Raw genomic sequence first — 27,080 nt, 5'->3', positions numbered from 1 at the left:
ACCTCTATGCTACACTTTTACCACTTAGCCAATCAATGCTCGTGACACATGAGAAGAGCCACCTGAAGCCACTACTTACTATATGAGTGACTATCGTAGGCTAGATAATGGCTCCCCAAAACATATTCCCACCCTAATCCCTGGGACCTGTGAATGTTACTTTATATGCAAAAAAGGACTTTCAAGTGTGATTAAGGACCTTGAGATAGGAAGATTATCCTGGATTATCTGGGTGGACCCTGACTGCAATCCCATACATCATCATAAGGGAGGCAGGAGCGCTGACACACACAGAAGGGTTGATAAAGCGGTGTGATCATGGAGGCAGAGATTGCAATGATGTGGCCACAAACCAAGAAATGCCTGCAGTTGCCAGAAGCTGGACGAGGCAAGGAACGGATTCTCCCTCAAGCCTCCAGAGGAAGCTCGGCCTGCTGGCACCTTGGTTTGGCCCAGTGATACTGGTTTTGGACTTTTGGCCTCCAGAACTGTAAGAAAATAAGTTTCTGTTGTTTTACGCCACTAAGTTTGTGGTAATTTGTTACAGCAACCGTAGGAAACTAATATGGTGACCTTGTGACCTCTCTAGGCCTCAATTTCCTTATCTGTAAAATGAAGATATTAATGGCGCACCCCTAGAATTACAAAAAACTAATGAGTGTAAGATGTTGGCAGAGTGCTGGGCACAGGGTCAGTGCTCAAGAGAGACTGGGGATCGTTGTCACCAACAGGATCCAGTAGGAGTGTGTCTGGGGAGCTTTGGGAGCACACGGGAAGGAAGAACAAGTGACCCAGCCGCTAGTTCATATGGTGCATGACCATCCATAAGGTTAACAAGGCATTCTCGAGGCAAGGATATTGAAATTAATTAAAAGTGACAATATACTGCATTTACTGACCAAATGGCAGTTCACAAAAAACTCTCCACCCCCTGGGGCTGGCCCGGTGGCGCAGTGGTGAAGTGCTCACGTTCCACTGTGGTGGCCCAGGGTTCGCCGGTTTGGATCCCGGGTGCAGACATGGCACCACTTGGCAAGCCATGCTGTGGTAGGCATCCCACATATGAAATAGAGGAAGACAGGCACAGATGTTAGCTCAGGGCCAGTCTTCCTCAGCAAAATGAGGGGGATTGGCAGCAGATGTTAGCTCAGGGCTAATTGTCCTCAAAAAAAAAAAAACTGCACCCCCACTTTCTATGCCACCATCAGAAGAACACTTTTCAGGTGTTAACTCTTGTTACCTGGTGGACGCCTCAGCAACTTTCTTATTTTTCTAGCTCTGATTCTAAGTGGTCTTTCCAGGACACATGAATTAATGAAACAAAAATAAACACTTTCAATTAAAGTTGTTACATTAAAATAAAAATAAACAGGGCAACTAGGGATTGAAGTGCAAATTCAGTTGCCTGTCAGGAGTGTGATCAGTGACCTTCCCAATTTGTTGTATTGTCCATAGAAATGAGCAGAGGGAGGGCTGCACTGGTCGAGAGGCCGGGGTCCCAGATGTCTAAGGATTGTTTCTCTCTGAGGGCTGGACTGGAGTGTGGCCAGAGAGTTTGCCTTTGAGCTGTTCCCATTTGTTCACCCAGCTCCAAGAGACGTCATCGCCTTCACTGTGGGTTGCCCTGCACTGTGATGGAGGAGTTAGCAGCAGAGCCTGGAGTGGCTCTCAGTGGGCCGGGGCCAGCTGACACACGCCACTTAGGTTTCCAAGGAGCCAAGCTGTCCCCACTCACGCACGGCTGATGCACTTGTGGCTAAATGCAATGCAGCCAAGGGCCCCCGGCCAGATTCAGGGCAAGAAATAGAATGCCACCTCCATCACCAGGGAAACAATGGTCTGCGTGTATGACTTAAACCGGGGCCAACGAGAAAGCTCAAAGGGACGGTCAGAGGAAGGGAGGAAGGGAGACCAGAGGGCAGCTTGCACGGATTTTGTCTTGGGTTATAACTACTGGCAAGCCACTTAGCTGCCCCCATGTGTAAGTTTATCTGCAGATAAGATGGAGGTAACAACATTTATGCATCTCAGCGGGGACTTATGAAAACAGTGTTTCTGACCTCTTGGGATCCATGGATGGAAGGTGGTATGTAAGTGCAAATGACAAACTTACTGTGTGTTTGTGTTTTCAGCAGGTGCACTAGGGACGTGTAGACCCTCCAGAGAACACTTTTAGAGTCTGATCAAAAGCAAACAATAAAAAGCAGCAGTTTTAGGTGCATGTATTTGTCTTTGGTTTGGTGCAGATTTGGGGGAATTGCATGTGTAACTCAGACTCCAGAACTGTTTTCAAACTCCTTGCTGGGTCAGCGCTCCTTACAGGTGATTAAGTCATTTGAGAACGCTGTAGTCAGGAACCGTTGTTCCCAACGCTTTGCCAACTTTGCTCCAAAATATTCCCGAATTAATTCTACCGTGTAGTTTGTGAGTTCCATGTGGAATCCGGAGCATTGATTCCCAAGTTGGAAGGTGGCAAAAATCTATTTAACAAAACTCACATAGGGTTTGCTATTTCTGAGTCATCCTTCTGAGTCTGTTGTATGTACGTGTGTTCTGTTCATTTAAGGATAAGCAGTTGACCTCAGACCTCCCTATAAGGTTATTAAATGTTGTTTTCTGTCAGCTGAGGTCTTGAGGGAGCTGTCACTCTGTTCTTTGTTAATTAAACCCCTCTCTGGTGGATATTGTCTGTCTAGACTAATTCCTGTGCGTCCAGGTGAATGGCGACTATTACAGAAAAACAAACTTGTTAAATAATACACATTTTAAACAATTAGAAAAATGATATAGATGAAATATAGAAAATAAAGATCATCGGTAATTCTCTCATGCAGAATTAACCATACTGGCATATATCTATATATTTTAAACAAAAATGGGATTCTAATGTATGTGCTTGCTGTTTTGCGATCTGCCTTTGGGGTGAAGTCTTGGCCACTTGCATCTCAGAGGAACACCGCAGATCCTTGGCATCTCTGGCTTGTGGTGGGGAGGGTCCTACTTCTGTTGCGGGCGTGTGGGGTGGCGCAATGAGGGCCTCAGCATTTCAGTCAGCACTTGCAAAAGAACTTTCAAAGACTCCTTCTCTCAGATGTCACTCCACTTCCTTAGCACTCCTGTGTTTTGGCAACAGCATGCGTCCCAGAACTGGTAAACACGTGCTGATTTTAGCTTCTGTGTGGATGAGGATCCTGTGGCCTCCCAGTCCACTTGCACCTGCTGCCAGGGCCATTCGTCTTCCCTCCCCCTCCCTTTTTTCATGCTAATAGGACTTGATTAAGGCATAACTTACATGCAGCACATGCACAGATCTTCCAGCCTGTTGAACTTAGTACAGCAGACCTGTATGCACATATGCATACCCCAACGTGCCCACCCCCCAGGATCTAAAACAGCTCCAGCATCCCAGAAGTGGCTTTGTGTCCCCTCCGAGTCAATCCCCCCACCCCTAGGCAATCATTCCATCTATTCTTAAGCACTAATTTTATCATGTTACTTCCCAGCTAAAAACATTCCATAGGACTCTTGTCCCTATATCGTGCTGCTTTGGGTCTCTGCCTGATTTCCTGGTCCACTCTCCTAAGGGTCCTACTGCTGAATCATTTGGGCCTCCATCGGCAGCCTCTGGCCCGAGGCCACTGTCACTCCCACCTGCCAGGCTCCATGGAGCCTTGTTCACTCTGTGTCCTTCCTAGAACTGCCCTTTGTTGGCCTCCCCCATCTTTTCGAGGCTCAGCTCAAGTCCCCTTTCCTCCAAGAAGTCCTCCTTCTTTGCCAAACTTTTGTTTGATTTCTTTGCCCTCCCCCTACACCCTGAATTAGCTGACCCCACATGGCTGAGTTTCTACAAAGATTTGGGGCCACAGAAGCCCAGCCACTATGTCATTCCTGCTTATGATTCCCAAGGATCATTTATACCCTGCGGCAGACAATTTTCCAAACCCTCCCTACTTTCCTCACTCATTCTCTCCCACCATGGAGCTACGCCAGGTCTGCCACGCCCCAACCCCAGACCCTGCTCTGCCCCAGGCCCTCTCCCCACCTTTCCTTCCCCGCTGTTGGCACTTTGCTACCCAGCTCAGCCAAATCCTGTCCTCCAGACCTCAGGTCCCCCCTTCCCCTCATTCTTCAGATTTGACACCAAAAAGTCCTGAGACCAGCTCTCCTCAGAGGGTAGGGCTCGACTGAGGGGATGAAGAGGGCATTCTTTTTATCAGATAAGGAGGGCTGGAAACACTGGTATGTCATACAATTTTGCCCCATCCCACCCACATCATTTGTGGCCAGCAGTTAGTGACTGTCCCACGTTCTCTGTTGTTCCCATGTCTTAACCTTGCCCCTCCCCAGACTTTCTGCGTTTTCTGCGGTACAAGCAGAGTTCTGAGCTCACAAGAGTTAGCACAATCAAGGGGCTTAAATAATATATTGCAGCTCAAGTGGTTAGCGCAGGTCTGCATGTGGTCAGGCTCAGGGAAGTGAGCTGACATCAGACTGCAGCCCCTTCTCCGCTTCCTGTCAGCCAGGCCAGGTGGGTCGGGGTCCTGAAGTGGCGTGGGTGCGTATCTGTCTGTCTGTCTGCGTGCCAGTGTGTGCAGAGGCTTGGCCTCCTCCTAGGCACTCGGGGAAGGCCTGGCCAGGGAGCCTCCCTGAGGCAGGAGCTGCGTTGGAGCTGGCATCTCGCTCAGCAGAAGGCGCGGGTGGTGGCCTTCTCCCCAGAGCAGCACACCCCTCGTCTTTGGGGTATGTCTTCGTTGCGTCCTGAGTAGTTTTACTCGGAGAGGCAATAGCTGGACCTTCCCATCCTGGAGCTAACCAATCAGGCTCCCAGCCAGGGTGCAAGCAGCCCCCTGAAGAGAAGCGGTTGCCAACCCCTTCCGCTTCTGACCAGGGCTTTCCTTTGTCCTGGAGGACCGCCTGAAGGCGAGGATCCCAGCTCATCCCCCGGGCCCCTGCGCTCTGGGTTTTGAACCCAGGTCAGCTCTGCCCCAGGACTCCCTCCTTGGACCACACGGTATTTGTTACACAACTGGACACTCCACTAAGTGATGCAGGAAGTAGGCCCCCGGGGACGCAGATAGCGCCCAGCAAAGCAGATAACCCCGTGAAGGCTCCAGGCCTCTGCTCGGGGGCAGGTCAGAGACAAGCGGAAATGCCAGGCTTATCGCTGCCTCCCGCCCCGTTCTACAGAAACCATCCTGGTCGGCCAGCCCACCTCATTCTTAGCGCTCCGGGCAGTTGGGCATCTCCAGGCAGAGTAAACACTGAATTGGCACAGCTGCCACAGCCACGGGATGGGGACTCTGTGCCCCACTCCAGCACTTCGCAGTCCTAGCGCCAGAGGCCAGCAGCGGGCATCAGATTACACCCAGCTATTTGCGGTAAGGGCAGCTCTCGGCCGGTCTGCTTTGAAGTATGAGCCTGAGGAACGATTGTTAAGGTCACAGGACTAAGGGAGCCTCGGTGGCAATTGTTCCCCAGACCTGGGTCTTCTTGGACCAAGAAACTCAGTCAGGAGGAAGCTTTGGTTGGTGGGCACAGCCTGGGAGGGCCAGCTTAGGCCTTTCCTAACGAATGCAGAGCGTGGTGGGCAGAGAAGGCTGCGTGGCAGCTAACCCTGAAGATGTCCGCCTTGAACCCTCCGGGGCTTTCTAAATTCTGTTTCGTCTCTGGTTTCCTTTCCTCAGTAAGCTCGGCTTAACGGAGGACGTGTCTGCATTTTCTGAGTGCACGTCAGCTATCAGTGCACGCAGGGGAGGTGGCCTGCGCCCGGCTGGGTGCCTGGGGAGCTGATCTAGGATTGGGGAGACGCCCCCTCTTCCTCCTGCCCCCACCCTGTGATGAGATGCCTGAGTACCCTGTCCTTCTGTGGATGACCTTTGGGTGGGAGGGCTGGTAGGGGCGGTGAGTTCCACTCCCCGCCGTTTTCTCGTGCTCACCACGGGCCAGGCGCTGTGCTAAGTGTTTTACTAACAGCCCTGTGCTCCTTGCACCATGAGCACCTTCGCAGACGGGGAAAGCTGTGCTCGGAGAGGCTCAGTCGGCGCCCGGCCGCGCAGGGCCAGCCCGCCCATTCGTGTGACGTGGAGAAGCGCACCTTTCCTGGGGCCATGTGGCCCGCGTCTCGGAACAGTGCCGCGGTGCTTGATTGTCAGCACAGGGCGGGTCGCTGCCGCACCTGTGGTGGACACGCACCTTGCGCAGCGTCCGCCACGCTGCGCCCCCTCCATGCGGTGCCCTCGACCTCCGCCCCAGCCGCGGCCCGCCCGCGCGCCTGGAGCCCTGCAGCCGTTTCTCCTGTGTTCGCCTCCGCGTCCCTCCTCCGCGATTTTGTGCGTTATCTGTGGACTTCCTGTTAGGAGAAATAAAGATTCGGCTCTCGCTCTCCCCACTCTTCCTCTCCCACCCTCACAATAGATAGATCACTCTTTTAACTTAATGAAGCGTTTGCCTTATGGCTGTAAATATCATTTACTGCAAAATCAATTATGTACTTTAATCTCCCTCTTTCCTGTAAGACCCCTGGTTTTCTTGGAGTCTTGAATTCCTTTTGTTCCCCTTTTGCCCTGTCTGCCGGTATCATCCCAATGGCTAACACCTGAGCGCTCACTGTGCGCCCAGCACCGCGCGAGGCGCCTGGCCGCTCGGAGAGGAGGCGTTGTTCCTCTCCCGTTGCCGGCGGGAAGCGCAGGCGCAGAGCGGTGCAATCAACTGGCCCACGATCCCGCCTAATCCCTGCAAAGGCAGGAGTCAAATCCAGACCGTCAGACGCCAGGCCCTGTGCTCTTAACATTTTCCTGCGCGTCTTTAATTATATTATGTTGTGTACTGTTTTCTCCCCCTGGAGTTCTCCCTTTTGGGGACTCTCCATCCTCCTGCTTCAACTTTGGGCCTAAGTGGAAGCTGTTGTTTCCCAGAGCTCTGGTTTTTATTTGTTTAGCCCCTCATTTTGCTGGAGTATATCTTAAAGCAGCTTCCTTAGAAAGGCATACATTTTTTACATCCTTGCAAGTCTTAAAACTCTTCATTCTGTCCTCTGACAATGGTGCACTGTCCTCAGAATTCTAAGGGGAAATGCTTTCTCATCTAGAATTTTACATCAAGGCTGTCTTCCTGCATCCAGCTGTTTTTAGGACAGGAAGTCTGATGTCATTCTGAGTCCAGGTGTTTGGTATGTGATTTCTTTTTTTATTTTAAATTTTGGGGAACTTTGATCGTCTCTTTATTCCTGTGTTCTAAAATTGCATAATGACTGTAGTATTTCTCTGATAAATTCCTTCCCTCTTTCTTTCGTTTCTTCTCCTGAAACGCCAGTTAATTAGATGTGGGACCCGCTGGATCCATTATCTAACTTTCTTATCTTTTCTCTGTTAACCTACGTGTCTTCATCTTTTAGTTCTAGTTTCTGGGATGTTATCTTTATTTTCTAATCCCTATATTGGATTTAAAGTTTTTAATTTCACAAACTCTCCTTTATTCTATGCTTGTTCTTTTTCCATAACACCCTTTTCTGTTTTTGTATGTGTGTGAGGAAGGTTGGCCCAGAGCTAACATATGTTGCCAATCTTCCTCTTCTTTTTCTGCTTGAGGAAGATTGTCGCTGAGCTAACATCTGTGCCAGTCGTCCTGTATTTTAAGTGGGACGCCACCACTGCATGGCCTGATGAGTAGTGCTAGGTCTGTGCCGGGATCTGAACCCGTGAACCACAGGCTGACAAAGTGGAGCGTGGGAACTTAATCAGCACGCCACCAGGTCAGACCCGCTCTCTTATTTAATAGATGGAATAGCCTTTCACACTTTTCTGTGGCTACTAGTGAGAGCTTTTTTGAAACTTTCTTCTAGTTCTTGTTTTCCCTGTTTCTTCCACAATTATGTTTCTATCTGTTTTGGGCTTCCCTTTTCATCTTGGGTAGTTTCTTTGAATACTTGGTGATACTTTTTTGTCTCTGGATACTTCAAAATAAGGCACAAAAAGCTTAGGTGGGTGGTTCAGGCTGGTTGACTGCTTGGCTTTGTTGAGATGGCCAGATGGGAGCTCCCAAGGGACCCCCCAAGGCCCAGCGTAGAACTGTTGTATTGTGGACTGTTGAGTTTCTCCAGAAACAGACCTCTGATCTCCAGGGCAGGTGGGGGCGGTCCTAGCCGTGCCTGTCTGTGCAGGAGTCAGGCAGGAGGAAAGCCAGCGCTTTGGGATGGGCTCCTCAGCCTTGCGTTTCTGCTCCCCTCTTACTCCACCTGCAGTCTCAGGGTCCACAGCTCTCCCGGGGGTTCCACAGGGAAAGCTGGCTGTCACCAGAAAGACCAAGGAGGAGTCTTGGGGTTCAGTGTGTGCTGACCTCAGCCTATGGTAAGTCAGCCGGTGTTCTTCCAGGAGGGGGTCAGCTGCCCTGTCCTCACCCAGGAGAGATGAGGTGTCATTGGGTTTGCTACTCTGTGTCCATCCAGCTCAGCAGCCTCTTCTCTGGTCTGTGTGCTCTGGACTTGGGGGTGGAATGCCTCCCCTAGCCTCTGGTCAGTTACCATTGCTCAAAAAGAATTGCCCATGACTCTTGCCGTGCCCTGTGCAGCAGGGAGAGTTGGAGAGAAGCCGCACATCAGCCCTCGGAGAACCCATGTGCTCAGAAATTCATTTCTCTTGTGGAAGGAGGAATGAGAGGGATTCAAAGCTGGCTCTCTTGGCTGCTCCTTTTCATCAAAGAAGCCTCAGTGAATTCTCCTGTTCGCGTATTCGGAACTTTCTCCCACAGGGGCCCAGAGCGTACTTCTGGGAATTGTCAGGGTTTCCCACCCTGTGCTCATTTGATTGTTCTGGGAAACCCCAGCTGCTGCCTCCTCCTTCCCCAGCCTCCTGCTTCCAGCTGGAGCCTCCTTAGTTCATTCCTTCCATACAGTTGTACTGACACCCACCCTGTACCAGGCATGTTGGTGTGCCTGGGGGTGGAGGCAAGCCTAAGAGGCACTGTTCTGGCCTCAGGGAACTTCAAAGTGGTTCTGGAACAGTGGATGGCAAACCAGCCACATTTCTAGTATGCCAGCTGCCTTGCAATCACGTGTTGCTTAAGGGAGACCTGGGGCAAATCTTTTTTTAATTAAATAATTAGCTTTTGATGTAGATGTGTGTCTGGGGCATTTGTTTGTTTTCTGTGGGTGCGTCTGGACTGTCAGTTAACCTGGGGCTTGCCTGGATGCCAGTTGCTGTGAAGATCCCTTCGGCAGCAGTCATAATGAAGCAGGCCGTGGTGTGCGTTGGTGGAAGCTCTCTCCCAGAGACTGGGTCTGTCTCTTTAGACTGGTGGGGACTTCATTCCACAAATGTTATCTGCACCTACTAAAGGACAGACCCTGGGCTAAGAGCCAGACTTCCAGAGATTTCTCCAGGCACCCCACTTTCCAAAGTTTGAGCCAGGGAACCCTAGTTCCGCAGGGAAGTACTAATTGGGAAGTGCTGGGCACGGAGGGAGTCCCTGGCCAGAGGCTGCCTTCTTTCTGTGGAGATGAGGTCCTGCTGAGACGCATGGTGAATTCACAAGAGGGGCTGAAGCAGTCTTTCCCAATTTTCTTTTTCCAAGGAGAGTTTGTTTATTTGTGTGTTTGTTTTAAACCACAGTGACTATAACAGACCAGGGCTCTTTTGAGCATGCTCCAGGCTATTCCACCAGTGACATGCAGGACTGTGTTCCCCAGAAAAAGGTCTGGATTTCTACATGGGCTGCTTAGGGCAGCTGTCCCGATAGAGGGCAGATAATGAGGGGTGTGTGGTCAAGCTGTATTTGCATAGCAGGCACAGTGTGTTTAGGGCTCACCTGTAGCTTAAAATAGCAAAACGATCTCAAGGTGCTTTTAGCTATCAGATTTCCAGGAAAAAGTTTATTCTCATGATTGCTTTTATTCAGAAGGGGGAAGCTTGGGGGACACTGAAGTCTCCCTCCCTGGTGCCAGCGTTGGCTGCAGCTTCAGGAGGCCATGTGCCAGGGCGACCTTGGACAAATTCCCCCTCTGTCCTTGCTTTCTCTCTATGACCGCCTGGAAGAAAATGGTGTCAGTCAACTGCTCTCCGGCAGCATTGGGACTCTGTGGCGCCCCCTCACGTGCCCCCTCAATGCCAGCCTGCGCATCTCTTTTTGTCTGCTTCATTTATTGATGCTTTTGTGAAAGTTCTGTTCGAACCAAGGGTTTTGAGGCTAATACGTTTGGAAACCACAGGAAGCACGGGCCCCCTTGCTCTCCAGGGTCCTGCTGTGTCTGTTTCTGTTCAGAGGTTGAGTGCCCAGTACCTGCGTAGTCATTGTTGGGGAAGCGGGGTAAGGGCAGATGTGCCCTGGTTCGCTCTGCGAGGAGCATGGCCTGCAGATGGCACTTGGCGAGTAGCCTAGGCCATTGTCCCTCACTTCTATTTTTAGGTACAAGTGACTAGTGACTGAGGGCCCCGTGTGGGGAGAGACCTGCAGACTCACCCTACAGGCAACCTAAATATAAATATATGTTTGGGTCATCAGTGAAGTCGGGGCACCAAAAATTTGTTTTTAATTTGCAGAAGCATCAAAATTTTCATCATGGCAAAAATCAGAATGGCCTCATATTTATACTTGGTCTTGCTTTTTATTGTGAATTAGATGTGTGTGTGGCGGGTGGGACACCATCTGCTCCTCAGTGCTTTGGGCTTCTGAAGCTCTAACTCTGCCCTGGGATCCTGGAGGCCCCTTGTAGAGTCCAGCTTTCAGATCTGTTTACCTAAAGGACCCCTTCTCTTCTAACCTTTAGTTTTAGCTACACGAACTCCTGCCTGTGCCCTGGATAAATTCTTAAAATAATTGTCCATCAGCAGCCTCTCAGAGAGGAATGTTAAATGTTGCCATGATGTCAAAGGGGCCCCAAGGAGAAAGGTCTGGGCCAAACCCAGCCTGTCACTCCTGGCCCGCGACAGAGTGGGAGATAAGAAAGGCAAAGGCTCAGAGAGAGCCTGGTCCCCTGGGCTCCCTGAACAAGCCAGGCCCTCCGTGTGGGTGGTACTGCAGGGCCAGGCTGTTCGCTACCAAGAACAATGGACTTCCAGACACCACTGCCCAAGTGACACCAGGGGTCTGTGGCTCTTCCAGTTCCTCGCCCTTGTCAAGCCTGCATCAGGATGTCAGGAGCCTCCAACGATAGTTTGGGGACCCCGGGGCTGCCGGTGTCAGGCAAGATGTGCTTAACTACCATGGACAAAAAGCTTAACCTGCTGAATGAAAAGGTTGACAAACTCTTGCATTTCCAAGAAGATGTCACAGAGAAACTGCAGTGCATGTACCAAGGCATGGGCCACCTGGAGCAAGGCCTGCACCGGCTAGAGGTCTCCCAAGTTCTGGGCCCGGCTGGGGCCAGCCATACTCCTCCAGCTGATGCGCAGGCTGGGTGGCCAGAGGTCCTGGAGCTGGTGAGGGCTATGCGGCAGGATGCTGCCCAGCATGGCGCCAGACTTGAAGCCCTCTTCAGGATGATGGTGGCCGTGGACAAGGCCATAGCTTTGGTGGGGGCCGTGTTCCAGAACTCGAAGGTGGTGGATTTCATCATGCAAGAAAGTGTCCCCTGGGGGGAAGGAAGCCATACCGTTGGCCCTGCAGAGGTTGGTTCCTTCTTTCCTGCCCCAAGGCCCTTCTGGCTAGAAGGGAGGCCCAGAGGCCCCGGTTGGGAAACTAGCCAGCTGGCTGGTCTTAGGAGAGGTGGGGGGCTGTTGTCTCCTTCTTGTGCCTCCTGCATGATCTGTTGATGGGGAAAAGGAGAGATGGAACATTAAAGGTCATAGGTGGATTTCCAGACAGGACACTAACTGGCTGCTCTTCCCAGGGAAAAGAAGAGGAAGCGCCCTGGCAAGGTTTGTGGGGCCGTGGGCAGTCCCAGGGCACTTAGAAGTGGGGATAAACCGGTCATTAGAGAGAGCAGGACTATGATGCTCCCTGGACATCCCAGTGACTTCTCTCTGCTCCTTTCTGTGCCTTCACACCTGGGGTGGGAGACGGGTGGGGAGCGTCAGTTTACCCTGACCGAGCCCCCATTCAGGAACCCAAACCCTTCTCCCTTCCTGTCCCCAGCCTACTCTGTGCCAGAGTGGGCAGAGTGTGCAGCTGCCTGTGGGGAGAGGAGTGTTGACACTGACCCATGGGGGACACAGGGCAGGCGGGAGCCGGAGCCTGGGGGTGGAGTGTGGCATTTCTGGGAGCGGCTGTTCCCAAGGTTTGCATAATCAACTCTGCTGGCTAATGGAGGTTTGGCTGGGCTGGGGTGTTTGTGTGTGTGTGTGTGTGTGAGGTGTGTAGAGGCAACACTCTGTTTGGGAACAGCTAAGGATCAGCCACTTAGCAACACTCAGACGGCTTGGAGCCACCATTTCAGATCCCTGCAGCCACCCACCCGCCTCTGGCAGGAGGTAATCTGGGGTCTACAGGGGTCCGGCCTTCACCTGGTGTCAGCCACTGAGGCTTTCAGAGCAAGGCTGCAGGAGTTTGCCTTCTCTCCCCACCCCCAGCGGGCCGGGGCTCACCCTGCTGACCTCTTCTGTCCCTGCCCTGCAGCCTCTCCCAGAGCAGGCGCCCTGCACCCAGCCCCCTGCGTTCCGCACCTCCCCGGTGCGAGGTGTGCCTTCTGCTCTTACCGCTGAGAACCAACTTCAGCTTTAAAAAGGAGCATTAATCTAACATATGCACATGGCAAACACACTCCTGTGGTGTAGAGAGCCCACGCCTCCCTCCTGCCCGTCTCCTGGTCTCCGGGATAGCCATCCTCCTGAGCATCACGGGGCCAGTCCTGTGGGGCCGTCCGGCCATGGTCCAGCCATCAGCACATTGGTGTACACACCGCCTCTTCACTTTATTTTGTTTTAACTCAAATATTATTCACATTGTTCTGGCTTTGATTTTTCTTTTTTTACTTAATATATTTTGGACATTATTTCATATTTGCACCTAGAAAGCTTCCTCATTCTTATTTCTTAAAGTTGTAGAGCTCTCCATTTTGGGGTTATGTCTTCATTTGTCAATCAGTCCCATATTGTTTTGTGTCTATCGTTTCTCATTTTAGCTATTATAGATAACGATGCAGTGAACGTCTGTAGAAGTGTGAGTTATCTGTATGATGCACTCCCAAAGTGGCAATGCTAAGCCAAGGGGTGAATTTGTAAAACCGACCTTCCAAGAAGTCACTCTAACTTAGTCTCCTATTTATAACATATGGGAATAATTGTTGCCGCCACTTTTGGTAACACATATTATGCAACTTTTTGATTCTTTGCCTGTGTGGTGAATAAAAACTGAGATCTTATTGTGCATCTGCTTTTTTTTTTTTTTTTACATTTTAGCATAAAAATTTTCCAACGTTTATAAAAATAGAGACTGGTATAATAGACCCGGCGAGCCCATAACTGGAGGCCAATTTTGTTTCATCCCCTCCCCCACCCACTTCCTTCTCTCCAGATTGTTTTGAAGTAAATCTGGGACATTGGATCACTTCTTCCATAAATATTTCAGCATTTATGTCTAAAAGATAAGGGCTCTTTTAAAAATATAGTCATGACACCATTATCATACCTAAACAGTAACTTAATGCGACCAAAGTCAGTGTTCAAATTTCTTATGCTTTTTTAAAATTTGAGTCAAGATTCAAATAAGGCCGTCGGTTATATTATATACCTCTCAAAGCTAACTCTTTTATTTTACTTCATAAAAAAATGTAAAGTTCTTTTTAGGGAAAATTTCAAACATAACCGAAAGTAGGTAGAATGATGTATATCATTGTAGTTTTTAATTTGTATGTATTTTACTAGAAGCTTGAGCATCTTTCATAGATTTAAAACCTTTTGTATTTTTCTGTAAACTGCCTGCTCATGTGCTTTTCCCTCTTTTCTATTTCAGTTTTTTGCCTTTTTCTTACCGATTTGTAAGAGCCCTTCACATGTGCTGCAGGAATTTAGGCATTTCTGGATAGGATGAAGTCATAGAAACTTCTGTTTCTGAGTTCTCGTGACGTTTCCTGTCTGTACTGCTCCCCTGGCATGTGGTTGATCTCTCTTCTGGTCCTTGTGTTTAGGACGGATCTCAGTAACCATCTATAGTTTTGGATCTCATCTCCAGTCAGGCTGTCAGCTCCTTATTGGCGCAGGCCACGAGGCGTCTTCTTCCCTTTGTGTCCGGCAGCTAGGATGGGTCTCACAGGAGAGGTCAGAGAATGGGCTGTTAAGTAGATGAGATGAAGCCCCAGCTACTGATCACCTTGTTGGTACTGAAAACGGTGCATCATGGAGACTTTCTGGAGACCCTCTTTGTATTTCCTAAGAGAGTAGAGGCACAGTAATCATTTGTGGAACTGAATTAAATGCTAGCACTGGCTGTAAAATTTGAAAATTATGATGCCAGGATATCGTGAAGGTCCTCCTTGGGTCTTCTGAAGTGCCCAGTGGCACTTCATTTGGTTGTAATAATGAGTTCGATTATTACTAGAAGCCAGGTGCTTTCTCATGAAGGACAAGTTCAGACTTAGCCAGGGGTGGGCTCAAATCATGGGCCAGCTGTTGAGAAGACCCCAGTCCTCTAGAATGGTGTTTGGAGTCTCTCCTGCTTCCTCTGGGTGCGCCAGAGAAGGCAGGGACCAAAGGTTGAGTCCTGAAGACAAAAATCAGCTTTGTGTGTGTGCGTGTGCATGTGTGGGTGTGCCTGCCCACACCAAAGACAGGAGGAAGGAGAGGACAATCTGAGCCCAACAAGGGCTGCCCAAGGACAGTCTGTTCGAGTCCCTTTCCACCTGTGGGGTGAGACGGGAGGCAGGCCGTGATGATGCCTCCAGCTCCCCCGCTACACGGGCGCGGGACAGAGTCTGCAGAAGGAGGCCCAGGGAGTGGTCTCTGCCGAGCAAGGCGTCCAGGTCACACTGATGACGCTGGGGATAATCGTGGTGACAGCAGCTGGCTTTATTTATCAAGTGCCCACCACATGTCAGCCGCTGGGCTAGGTGTTTCCACTGTTGTGTTGTTACCATTAGGAGGACAAAGCTCGGTGTCCTGGAATCCCAAAGGCACGAGCAGGTCACAGGCTGGAGGAAGGTGGGCACAGTTAGGAAAACAGCAGAACCAACCTCATCCTTAATGTCAGGGGACACTCGAGAGCGCTGAGGACTGTGGTGTCCTGGTTAGAGGGAACTGCTCTCGCCACCTTTTGCCATATGGGCCTAGGGTTGCCAAATCTTCAGATTTTTTTCAAGAGAAGCTGGGAACCTATACTTTTTTTCTAATCAGTTTTATTAAGGCATAATTTACGTACAATAAACTACACATCGACATACCAAATATGTACGGTTGAAGTATACAGTTCAACAAATGTTAAACACCCAAATCACCACCACCACAATCAAAATATAGAACAATTCTATCACCCCACAAGGGAAGTTAGAATTTTAATATAAAAATCTCCTAGATTTAAAATGTTGATAACATTTAACAAATTAAAAATTTAAAAATACTGTGCAAGCCAAACAAAATGCTTCTTGAACTCTCTTTGGCCTCTGGGCTCCCTGTTGGGGCCTCTGTGGACAAGGGCCTTCAGTGGGCCTTCGGGCTCTGGGCTGAGGCCAGAACTGCTGCTGTGACAAGTGCCAGGAAAAGTCTTAGGGGCTTCACCAGCCAAAGGCTCAGCACCCCCAGAAGCCAGGGGGACCCAGCAAGGGTCAGACCATCTAGAAATACTTGCACTTAGAAATACTGAGTGCTGCGACTGTTTCAAGAGGGAGAGCTCGTGTGAGCCACGCGCCCGTGTGGTGTGGGCCCTTCAGAGTTAAGGAAGAGCTGCTGGGAGCTTCTCTGGGCCGGGCTCCGAGTGTCCTTACATGATCAGCTTGTGGAACACAGACAACTCTCTGTCTCAGGCAGGAAAAAATCACCAGAGATATTGAGCACTTACCATGTGCTAGGCATGCCTCTTAGAACACTCCACAAATTAACTCCCCAACCCTCCCACTAACTTTATGAGAAGATACTATTCTCCCTATTCCACAGATGAGGAAAGTGTTGCAGAGAAGTTAAGAATTTTGGCCAAGTGGTAAAGGTGGAGTTTAAACCAAGTGAGTCTGGCTGAAGAGTCTGAGAGTCTGTGCTCCTGGCTCTACCTCTGTCCTGGAAAGGGGTGACCGTGGATCCACCTGTCCAGCTCCCAGGCAGGCATTGTGAATTGATAGTGGCACTCTTTCCCCACCTAAGCATGGATTTATCTGACTTCAGAATTCAACCCAAACCAACACTCTAGTATCCGTGACCAATTGATCTGAGTTGCCTTTTAAGATTAAATTTATTTTCCATCCATGGTCTAGGTACTTTGAGGTCCAGTCTATTTAGACTCCCCTGTCAGGGGCTGGCCTGCCCTTCCCTGGCAATATGGTGATGTATTGGGGAAGGACTTGATTCTGGGTTTAAAACTGGGCTTGTCCTCTTTTAAGTTTTATGATCTTGGGAAAGCCTCAATGTCTTTGTCTCTAAAGTGAGCATAGGAGTATCTACCCTCTAGTATTACTGTGAGACTGCGTGAAATAACCTCAGCACTTTTGTCTTAAGCACACGGCAGGTGCTCAACAAATATTTGTGGCCTGAATGATGATGATATTGATGATGATGATGGGGCCTTTCCTCTTGTTCTTTTAGAACAAAGAGCAAGTGGAAGAGAAAGGAGCAAAACCAAAGCATGTGCTGAACACCAGAGGCGTGCAAGCCGGAACCACGGGGCCTTGGGAAGGTGAGCGGGACCCCGTTTGCTTCTCCTACATTGCACACATAACAATATCAGAATAAAAATGCCACCACCACCAACAATGTGATTGTGGAAAAACTGTTGAAACTTCTTCCCTTTTTTTTTTGCGGTTCTTTTTGTCTTTTATGTATACCCCACGAGAGATGAGCAGTTAACTGCTATGTTTTAAAGTTACTTGGAGTAGTGCCTCTCTGTGTAGCCTGTGCCACCACCGTGACATTTCACTTTGCTTTAAATTTTTATGAATTGCTTTTTTTCTTTAGATTGGCACCTGAGCTAACAACTGTTGCCAATCTTCTTCATTTTTTTTTTTTCTGCTTCTTCTCCCCAAAGCCCCCTGGTACATAGTTGCGTATTTTAGTTGTGGGTCCTTCTAATTCTTGCATGTGGGACACCGCCTCAGCATGGCCTGATGAGCAGTGCCATGTCCGTGCTTAGGATTCAAATTGGTGAAACCCTGGGCCACCGAAGCACAGCGTGCAAACTTAACCACTCGGCCACGAGGCCAGTCCCTATGGATTGCTTTTTTAAACTTTAATTTTCTTTTATAATTTTGCATAATATTTACATGATTCCAAAGACAAATTGACCAACAAGGTATATTAAGAGAAGTCTAGGTTCTATCCTTGTTTCCTGTATCCTGCTTCAGCAGCCCCCACCATAGGTAACCATTTAAAGTTTTTGTTTTATCTTTCCTTTGAGGTCCAGTCTCGTTAGACCAGATTCTAAGTGGTTATTAGCATGTATGCATGAACACACACACATCCTCCATTGTTAGGTGAACAGAAGCATACCATACATACTTTTCTCCACTTTGCTTTTTTTCACTTACAGTATATTCTGAGATCACTCCATATGCACATATATTGGTATTCATTCTCCTTTTTTATAGCTTTTTGATGCAGCACCCCTTGCGTGAACCCAGCCACCTACCGGAGGTCCTTTGGGTTAGTCAGCCAGCCCCCTACTGAAGGTCATTAGGGTTGTGCCCAGTCTGGCTGTCATACACGTGCTGCACTGAACTGTCTTCGGCATGTTCTTTGCAATATCTTTGGCATAGATTCCTCGAAAATGGAGTGCTTTTTCTCCTGCCTATTTTCCTGTAGAGAGCCAGAAGGTGGACCTGCCAGAGGGGACAGTGGAGTGGCTGCCTCCCATCAATGCTTCAGGGATGGGATCTGACCTACTCACCCAGGCACAGGCCCTGCCAGGGCAGGGAGATGGAGTTCCTGGCCCAGCCCAGGTGCCCCCTGGCCATCTGCTGCTGCCCACAGAGGTGGAAACCAAAGCTCCTGGGGCATCCAGCAAGAACCCTGGGACTGGCCTGGAATTGTCTGCAGCACCCGAGGGAGTCAACGAGGGCCCCACCGGCCAGGAAGCTGCACCGGGTACAGGTCAAGGAACGTTGTCCAGCAGGCCCGACCCTCGGCCCTCAGAGTGGGGCATGAGGTTGACTTCAGGGCCGTCAGCCAAGACCAAGTCACCTTACGGTGGTGGGGAAACGCATCCGAGGTAAGGGGTGCTCTTCCAAGCTGAGCAAGGGAAGGAATTAACTGCAGCCCCTCAGCGGGAACACAGCCAATGGACTGGCTGCAAAGGTTGCGTGTCTACTGTCGGCACAGCACTGGGCTAGCCTCGTGAGGGGAAGACGGGAGAAGGTCTAGGCCCTGCTTTTGCCTAGAGCACTGGTTCTCACCTGGCACCCATTAGAATTACCTGGAAGGAATTTTTAAAATACCGATGCCTGGAGATTCTAACTTACTCAGTGTGGAGTGAGGCTCAGGCATTGGTTTTTTTCCTTTTTTTTTTCACAAGCTCCCTAGGCGATTGCAATATAGAGTAGGACTGAGAATCAGCAGCTCTTAGAGCAGTAATAATAGCTAAAAGCTGGGCTAAGCAAACACTTCCCACCTGCCAGGCACTGGCACAGCTCTTCACAGGCATCATCTCATTTTATTCTTACAACATCCACAGGAGGCAAGTGAGGTTGGTGTCCTTATTTGATTGAAGAGGAAACAGGCTCAGAGTGCCCAGGGCCACACAGCTGGGGATTTACAGAGTTGGAATCTGAACCAAGGCTATTGGATTCCAGAATCTGTGCCCCTAACCACTGTACCATCCTGCTCCCTTATGTCAGCATTTAATGAAGTCCTAAATACTATGGTGGGGAGAGAAGAATGGGCACTCAGAGGTGGGAGGTCTGTGTGGGCTGAGTCAATCCAGGAGGACTTTCAAGAGGATTACACTTGGGGTCCTGGAGGTGGGGTTTGACCTGACCCTTACTTAGCACGTGGGCGGGGCCTGCTCTCAGCAGCCACAGTGCAGGAGAATGAAGAGGCAGAACCTGCTGACTGACTGCCAGCCCTCGGGGGCCCTGTATGTGCCAGCCCCTGGGGACAGCGCCTGCGGCCCCAGGACAGCCCGCTGAGGGCACTGTGCCTCCTGGGCTTCTCTCACAGGGACCTGGTGCCCTCCTGCACCTGCCTGGCTGTCCTGACCTGTTCCTCAGCCCCCTGAGGCCTGGCTCAGGGAGGGGAGCTGGTGTCTGTGTGTGCTGCAGCAGCTGGCAGAGAAGCCCGGATCCTTTATCTGCCTTTGTTCTGGAAGGAAATGGGAACCGCCAGGAGACCTAACCAGCCAGAGGGAGGGATCCCTGGCAGGCACCCTGGACGCCAGCCAGGGCTCTAAATGTGGAATTGGGAGATGGGGGTGACCTTTCCATGAACTCGCTAGGGGCCCCAAAAAGGCTCTGTGTGAGGCGGAAAGGTCTCTCTGTCAGTTTTAGCCTGAGCTGAATTTCAGGCACACCAGCACTGCCCCAGGGCTCAGGAAGTGGGGAGATCACTACCTGCGCTTCCTCAGCTAGCACAGGGTCTGTTTTGAGGAAAACAGGTTTGAGCTCAAACATTGGCTCTGACTGGCAGTGGCCGCCTGTGTTGAGGATCCGGAGGTATAACTGGACTTGGTGGACTGAGTAGGGCCGTTGATTAGCAATGCCTGCCCTGGGCGCTGTGAGGGAGGTGGGGCAGCCCTGGGCACTCCCAGCTGCAGGGGAATGCACAGCAGTGCCTTTGGGTCATCCCGTGCCCCTAGGTATGAAGACCAAGGGGGACAGCAGGGCCTGTCAGCCTTCTCAGCTGCCCACCCGACCACCCGGGTACCCTTCCAGCAACTGGCTTCTTGTGGTTTCCCGTGTCCCTCAGTGAAGACGAGACCTGAGCTAGGCTTGGATGCCCCCTTTGCCATCCTACCCTGTCATCACTAACCCCTTCTCACTCCCAAAGGGCACGTGTTGGGGGGTTCTGAGGCCCCCCGCCCAAGGCTTGGCCGTGAACCAGCTGTTGAGGCAGGCGCATTCAGGAACAGGCACTGTCCTCAGGGAACCTGCAGTGGCTCAGAGAGGAGGCCTGGCCTTCAGCTGCTGGGGAAAGGCCTCACTCTGTTTTATTGTGGTAAAAACACATAATATAAAATTTACCATCTTAAGCATGTTTAAGTGCACAGTTCAGTAACGTTAAGTATATTCATGTTGTGGCACAGACCTCCAGAACCTTTTCATCTTGCGGATCTGAAACTCTATAACCATCAAACGACTCCCGTTTTCCCCTCCCCCCAGACCCTGCTAGCCCCCATTCCACCTTCCGTCTCTATGAGTGTGACTACTGTAGGTACCTCATATAAGTGGAATCAGTCTGTCTGTGACTGGCTTATTTCACTTAACATAATGTCCTTGAGGTTTAGCCAGGTAGTAGCATGTGTCAGAACGTCCTTTTTAAGGCTAAATAATATTTCAGTGTATGTATATGCCACATTTTGCCTATCCATTCATCCATCAATGGACGCTTGGATTGCTTCCACATTTGGCTGTTGTGAGTAATGCTGCTGTGAACATGGTGTACAAATCTCTCTTTCAGACCCTGCTTTCAGTTCTTCTGGATACATCCCAGCAGTGGGATAGCTGGATCATACAGTAGTTCTATTTTTAAATTTTTGAGGATTGGCCATACTGTTTTCCACAGTGGCTGCACCATTTTAGGCCTCATTTTTGGAGCCCGCCTGCATTTGTGCTTTCCTCTCTTAGTTGACTCTCAGTACATCTATGAGGTGTTACGTCCGTATTTGTCAGAAGAGGCACCTGAGGCTAGACTTGCTCAAAATGGTCCAGCAACCCAGTGGCAGAGCTAAGACCAGAATGGAGGCTGCCTGGCTCCCTCCTGAGACTCAGTCCACACCAGCCAGTCACCCCCTCACCCCTGGCCCAACACACATAGACCCCGGCATTAGGGTTGTGAGCGGCAGTCAGAGTTGAGGAGACTCTGAGAGGGAGAGTCTGAGGCCCAGGGGGTCGTGGCTTCCAGGGTCAGGGTCGTTCCCTCTGAATGTGAGGGCTCAGAGGGCCTTCCTGACCTCCAGCTGGGGTCCCAAGTCCCATTGCTGCAGGGTCTGCGGAATGAAAATGGATGAAGCGGGCCCAGCGGGCTTGCCAGGGAGCAGAGAGGCCTGTGGGGAAGTGGAGAGCTGCTCCTCAGCTATGCAGGCATGCAGGCCCGCCACAGCCAAGTATGTTTGCTCAAGAGAAACAGGAAGTCCAGGTTCTTATGAGCGATTGCCTGATTTTAATAAAATATGTCTGACCTGGGGCTTCCAGTGTGATGGTTGACTTGGTTCACTCTTCTCTTCATTTAACTGAAAGAGAAACTGAGGCCAGCAGAAGGTTTGGAAGAGCCCAGGCCTCCTGCCTGCAGGCGACAATCCTCCTGGGGCAGAAGCTGGTTTCCGAGGGGCCTCAGAGGTGGCTGGGCCCACCCTCGTTCACCACAGGTTGCTTCATGCCTTCCCTGAACCCTCATGCAGTGGAATCCTGAGAGACGAGGGCATGTATGTTACTGAAGCTGGCCTCTCCCCTGATGTCCTGTCTGGGCAGAGGTGGGCACGGACCCAGAGGGGCAGGGGTTGCAGTCTGTGGGTTCCAACCACAAGCTAACTCTGGCTATTGTAACAACCCTAAGGGGCCTGTTTTACAGATAAGAAAACTGAGGCCAAGCAGTCATGGTTGGGAGCAGCAGCAGCAGCAGGCATTTGAACACAAGACTCCCGAGTTTGTTTTTAACCTCAGAGCCATATTTCTCTCTGCACCAGGGTCTCCGTCCACGTGCAGGAGACGGATACTCCTGGGGAGCTGCTTGTGACACGAGGGGGCAACCTCAGCCCCACACCCCCTGCGGAGGCGCCTGCAGCCGCCCATCCAGGTGAGCAGGACCCACCTGGGCCCTGGTGCTGCCCCCAGGCCCCTGGGACTGAGTTGGGAAAACAGATCCCGAAAGGAGCCAGCAAGTTGTTGCTCCTGCGGAAGCGGAGCAGCGATGAGGGAGCGAAGGCTGAGGAGAAGCCGGGGCCTCGGGCCGAGCCCGTCATGGGACCAAGCGGGGCCTGGAGGGACAAGGGAGATGACGCTGGGGTCCCAGGCCTGCAGCAGGACAAAGGCCCAGAAGCAGGAAATCCTGAGCCCAGGAGGGATTGCATGGCCGGGGGCGTGGGCAGGGCCGAAGCTGGAAGGAGGACACCCCCGGGAGCCGAGGCTGGCCGCGTGGTTCTGGGTAAGTGAGGCCATTGCTGTGTGCCCTGAGGTGGTGGTTTTGGAGGGCCTACTCCTGAGAGGCCTCCCTGAAGCTTCCAGGGAGGATAATGTGGGTCTGGGGGAGTCCAGACTCAGAGCAGCCTGCCAGTATATCCCGGGGCTGGAGACAAAGGCACGGAGATGCTGCAGGACGAGCTTGGGTTGGCCTTGGCTGTAGGGGAGGAGGCAACCTGGTGGGGCTCAGCTGGGTGGATTTCTGAAAGCCACCTGCCAGTCTAGTGCTCTTGGTATCATTCTGATTGAGACAGAGAAGGCTCCTATTTGAAAGCAAATCCATTGACTGGTGTGCATAACCCACTATCAGCCATTTGCACCCAGTGAACTGACTGTCCCACAGGATGGGGAAGGATGGTGAGGCTGCTGACCTGCTTTCCGTCCCATTTGTGGTGGGAGGTCCTTGTGTTTTTGTCACCCAAAGGCTTCAATCCTCTAACCTTTAGGGTCATACCCGCCTTGCTCTGAACCCTCATTCCACGTGGCTGTAGGAAGGCCACCCTTTGCTGATTCCCTTCACAAGGATTTCTGGAAGTCCCTGAGGAAGGACCATGTGTTCTGCAGGTCATCCAGGTGTCCCTTTGCCACTTCTGGGCTCCGCAGTTGCCCTGTCATACTGACTTCCCCAGCTGCTTCCTCTTCTCCCCTAGTATGACTTGATCCAAATGTGGACACGGGCTCCTTTAATTCCTGAGACACAGCTGAGAGCAGGCTGTGATTTTAAAGTCTTTCCTGAGACTTGTGCTGGTGATGAAGCCCATGTTCACTCCCTGTGTGCCCAGCCGACGTTTACCCCACGGGCCTGCGAGCGGGATGAATGGAAGCAGAGGAGAGGTTAAGAAGCACACTCACGGCCGCGGGGTCAGTGCTGGTGGAGCCGGGCTCTGACCTGACTGTCTGGCTCCAGGACTGTGCGTGTAAACGTCGTGGCTGTATAGCCGCTGGGACAGAAGGCAGTTTACCTTGCGGCAAAGGAAACGTCAGCCTGGAATTCTAGATGTGGAATCTCCGTGACACACCCAGAATCCAGGCTCACCCAACCTTTCCGGGGGCCCAGAAAAAATAAAAACAACAGACTCCACAATGTGCAGACACAAAAAAGGATGAGCAACATGCTCGCAAAGCAAATTCAATATTCTACTTTGGCGAGCAGAAAGTTGCTTGTAGTAAGACAAACTAAGAGAAAAGAGCAGTATTTCCACTGCGCCAGGTGTGTGGTTTTGGAGGTGTCGGAGCTGTCCGTGGAACACTCTGAGGGCCCCGTGACAACCCCGAATAAATGTCAGCCCAAACCACTGCTATCCTGCCACTGCGTCTTCCAGCCCTTAACACACAAACCGGTCTATACCATTGTGTTTGGTGCATATTCACTATTCTGTTTTATTCATTTACTCTATTTCATGTAACATTCCTAGGTTCATATCACCTCTGAAGGACAAGATTTCTTTAAAAAACCTAAACTGTTTTCTCTTTCCGAGTCCTGCATTTCCCCTCCACACCCACTGTCCCCCAGCCCCACCCTGCGCCATGGGCGCTGGCCCGCTCTGGGCTGCATCGTGGGCTCTCCTGCCCTGTCAGGACACCTGGGGCTGGGGGGATGTTTGTATCCCCAGCTGTTTACCCATCACACCACCCTTGCTGGCCTCCATAGCCTTGCTTGTGCCTTTAAAATTAGGCCTGTCACTGAACTCTGCTCGATCGCCCTGTTCGAGTGTGCCTCTGTTTCCTGCAAGCCATGCTGATCCACCTTAGACCTGTTCCTGGCTTGACATAACGTCTCCATCTTACAAAGAGCACTGCTGGAGGTGCTGGCAGACTTGGGTTTGAATCCTGTCTGTCACTGACTCACTCTGTGACCTTGGGCCAGTCACCTCACCTCTCTGAGACTTTGCTTCCTCCTCTGTCAAATGGGTGACTTGAGTGAGATGATCCTTGAGAAGGGTGAAGAGCTTGTCACTTGAACCAACTGGGTTTTGGATGGGTGGCTGAAAGGTGCAGGCTGCACAAAGGAGGCTCAGAGGCTGTTGTCCCCTGAACAGATGACAGTCCTGCCCCGCCAGCCCCTTTTGAACACCGGGTGGTGAGTGTCAAGGAGACCTCGACCTCAGCAGGTTACACAGTGTGCCAGCATGAAGTCTTGGGAGGGTAAGTGAGCCTCATGACTTGATGAGGGGCAGAGCAGGAGGGGTGGGGGCAGAGACATCTGGAGGACTCAGCGGGGATTCTGCTGGATGCTTCCCGGGAACTGGGTGATTGAGCCAAGGCCAGGAGTGGGATACCTCATACAGCATGAGGGTGAATGGATAGCTCACGGAGAGTGGAAGAAGAGAATAGCCCATAGAGTGCAGGAGGGCCGCATGGGAAAATGAGATGGTGAGGGTGCAGGAGGGCCCACACGGGATGAGTGAGATGGCGTAGGGTGCAGGAGGGCCTGCACAGTGTGGGCATGGCAACCATATACTGGAGGTGGCAGCAGAGTCAACATTGGCTGGGGTAAGAGGGATGTCCTCTAGGATGTAGGACAGACTAGGTGGTATGGGATGTCCCCTGGGTGCAGGATAGACCACTGGGTGTGGGGTAAAGAAGCTCTTCTCTAGATTTCAGGTACTCCATGTGGTGTGAGGGTGATGACTGGGCTGCTTCTGGGTGCAGGGTCATCCCTGTGGTATGTGGAGCAGAGGTAGGAGCAGAAAGCCCAGGATATGGGATGAGGATGGCCCCCATGTGCGGGGTGAGCCTCTGGGCTCTCAGCCTGCTGTGTCATTGTGTCTCTGCAGGGGCCGGTTTGGCCAGGTCCACAGGTGCACGGAGAAGTCCACGGGCCTCTCTCTGGCAGCCAAGATTATCAAAGTGAAGAGCACCAAGGACCGGGTGAGGCATCTACTCTGGGCCAGCCAGTGACTCTGGCCAGGCTCAGGACAGCTTTACTTCCCTCTTGGCTGCCCTGGGCCCCACATTGCCCCAGGTCCCTTCATGCTAAGCAGGAAACCCGACCACTTCTCCTGCATCACACACTCTGGTCAACAGGCCACCTCACACCCTAGGCAACAGGGTCCTCCTGGACTTTCCAGTTTTCTTATTGGGCTTTAGGTTTCCTATCTCCAAAATGAGTGGGTTGGACTGAGGTCCCTTCTGTTGTAAGGACTGGGTTTGGTGGTGAGTTGAGGAGACCTGGTATGAGAGCAGGAAACAAGGGCGCAGGGCGGGTGGGTGTGTGCATGTGTCTTGGGAGGCGCAGCTGGCTCCTCTTCCTACCCATTTCTTGGAAACTCTTTCCCCTCTGGCTCCACAAGGAGGATGTGAAGAATGAAATCAACATCATGAACCAGCTCAGCCATGTGAACCTGATCCAGCTCTATGACGCCTTCGAGAGCAAGAATAGCTTTACCCTCATCATGGAGTAGTGAGTCTCTTGGGAGGTGGGGCAGTGGCTCTCCAGGCGGGCCAGGGCTTAGGGCTGGGGCTTGGAGATGGGATCTGAGGCAGAACTCTCCTTTTCCTTTCCCTCTCTGGGACATCCAGGGAATCTCATCGCCTTCTCTGCTTGACCTCCAATATGGAGCGTGGAGGACAAAACCATTTGTCACAAACCAGGGGCCAGTGAACCTAATTTGACCTGCAGATGTATGCTAGTTTGGCCAACACAATTTTCAGTAATTTGATTTATTAAACAGTTGGAAATTGGGAAATTTCACTTTAAAACCTAGATGTCTGGCTCTCTTGAAAATATAAAACATCTAGTAACACTGGACCTGCATTTCCAGCTGGAAACAGTGTCCTGGAGCTCATAGTGGCTGACTGTTATAGACAGGCCAACCGGTCTCCCATTTGCCCCAGTCCCCACCACTCCCAACTACCCCTGACACTGAGGCCAAGGGCTCAGGGGACATTTATTTTTGTGCTTGTGTTGCTATTTTCCTTCTGGTAGGGCTGAGGAGAGTGAAACATTTGTCATTCATTTCTCCATCAAAAGTAGAAAAACAGAAGACAGGCTAAGGGCTGTGTGTTTAAGAATACTTTTGTTTCACATCTGGTCTGATTTGCCCATTGGAGTTCTTGCTTGTAGGTACTAAGTGGCTCCTGTAGGCCACTGAGTTTACAGCCTTGGCCTAGAGTACCCAGAGTGAGCTTGGCTTATCAGCACTGAAGACAATCCCAGTCTTCCCTTTGGCTCATTACTCCCTTTTTACCATCCACACTGAGCTGAGAATGGGCCAGAGCAAGAGTCCCCGTAAGACCTTAGATGGCAGTGCACCCTTGGGCTCGCCTGGATTGGCCTCCTTTGGCCCCTGGCGATAAGAGTGGACAAGACTTCTGAGAGCCTTGCTCAGTCCAGTGCCTTCCTTTCCCTTTTCCCTGGCAGTGTGGATGGGGGTGAACTCTTTGACCGGATCACAGACGAGAAGTACCACCTGACTGAACTGGATGTGGTCTTATTCACCAAGCAGATCTGCGAGGGCGTGCATTACCTCCACCAGCACTACATCCTGCACCTGGACCTCAAGGTCAGGCTCTGCCCTGGGCATGTGGCGGGTGGGCCCCTGGATGTCTGAGCCTCTGCTGCTCTCTCATCTTCGAGAGCTCTAGCGACAGACAATCCTGGCTTTCTGACACTTCCTAGTTCTGGAGTCGAGGGCAGGCAAGTCGTGCTGCTTCTCTGAGCCTCAGTTCTTCCATCTGTAAAATGTGG

At 51.2% G+C, this 27,080-nt stretch overlaps 1 protein-coding gene across 7 annotated transcripts in view; it reads left to right on the top strand.

Moving 5' to 3' along the window:
- The first annotated feature begins 1,787 nt into the window (after positions 1-1,787).
- MYLK3 (myosin light chain kinase 3) overlaps positions 1,788-27,080 on the top strand; it is a 55,075-nt gene continuing 29,782 nt past the window's right edge. The window contains exons 1-8 of one of the 7 annotated variants that reach the window (XM_044761215.2): positions 1,788-1,981; positions 16,653-16,743; positions 17,865-18,270; positions 21,898-22,355; positions 24,430-24,535; positions 25,168-25,261; positions 25,684-25,793; positions 26,754-26,895. In XM_044761215.2, coding sequence (XP_044617150.1) covers positions 17,930-18,270; positions 21,898-22,355; positions 24,430-24,535; positions 25,168-25,261; positions 25,684-25,793; positions 26,754-26,895 — 1,251 coding nt within the window. In that variant the 5' untranslated portion in view covers positions 1,788-1,981; positions 16,653-16,743; positions 17,865-17,929. Of the gene's footprint in view, positions 2,091-5,124; positions 5,379-7,128; positions 7,169-10,904; positions 11,601-16,652; positions 16,744-17,864; positions 18,271-21,897; positions 22,356-24,429; positions 24,536-25,167; positions 25,262-25,683; positions 25,794-26,753; positions 26,896-27,080 lie in introns of those variants that run through there. The other 6 variants (XM_070500624.1, XM_014867972.3, XM_044761212.2 and 3 more) reach the window with 6 other exon arrangements.

This window comes from Equus asinus, chromosome 28, assembly GCF_041296235.1.
Source record: "Equus asinus isolate D_3611 breed Donkey chromosome 28, EquAss-T2T_v2, whole genome shotgun sequence".
Classification (NCBI taxonomy): domain Eukaryota; kingdom Metazoa; phylum Chordata; class Mammalia; order Perissodactyla; family Equidae; genus Equus; species Equus asinus.
The sequence above is the reverse complement of the archived record's forward strand: the minus strand, read 5'-3'. Positions and strand labels throughout refer to the sequence as shown.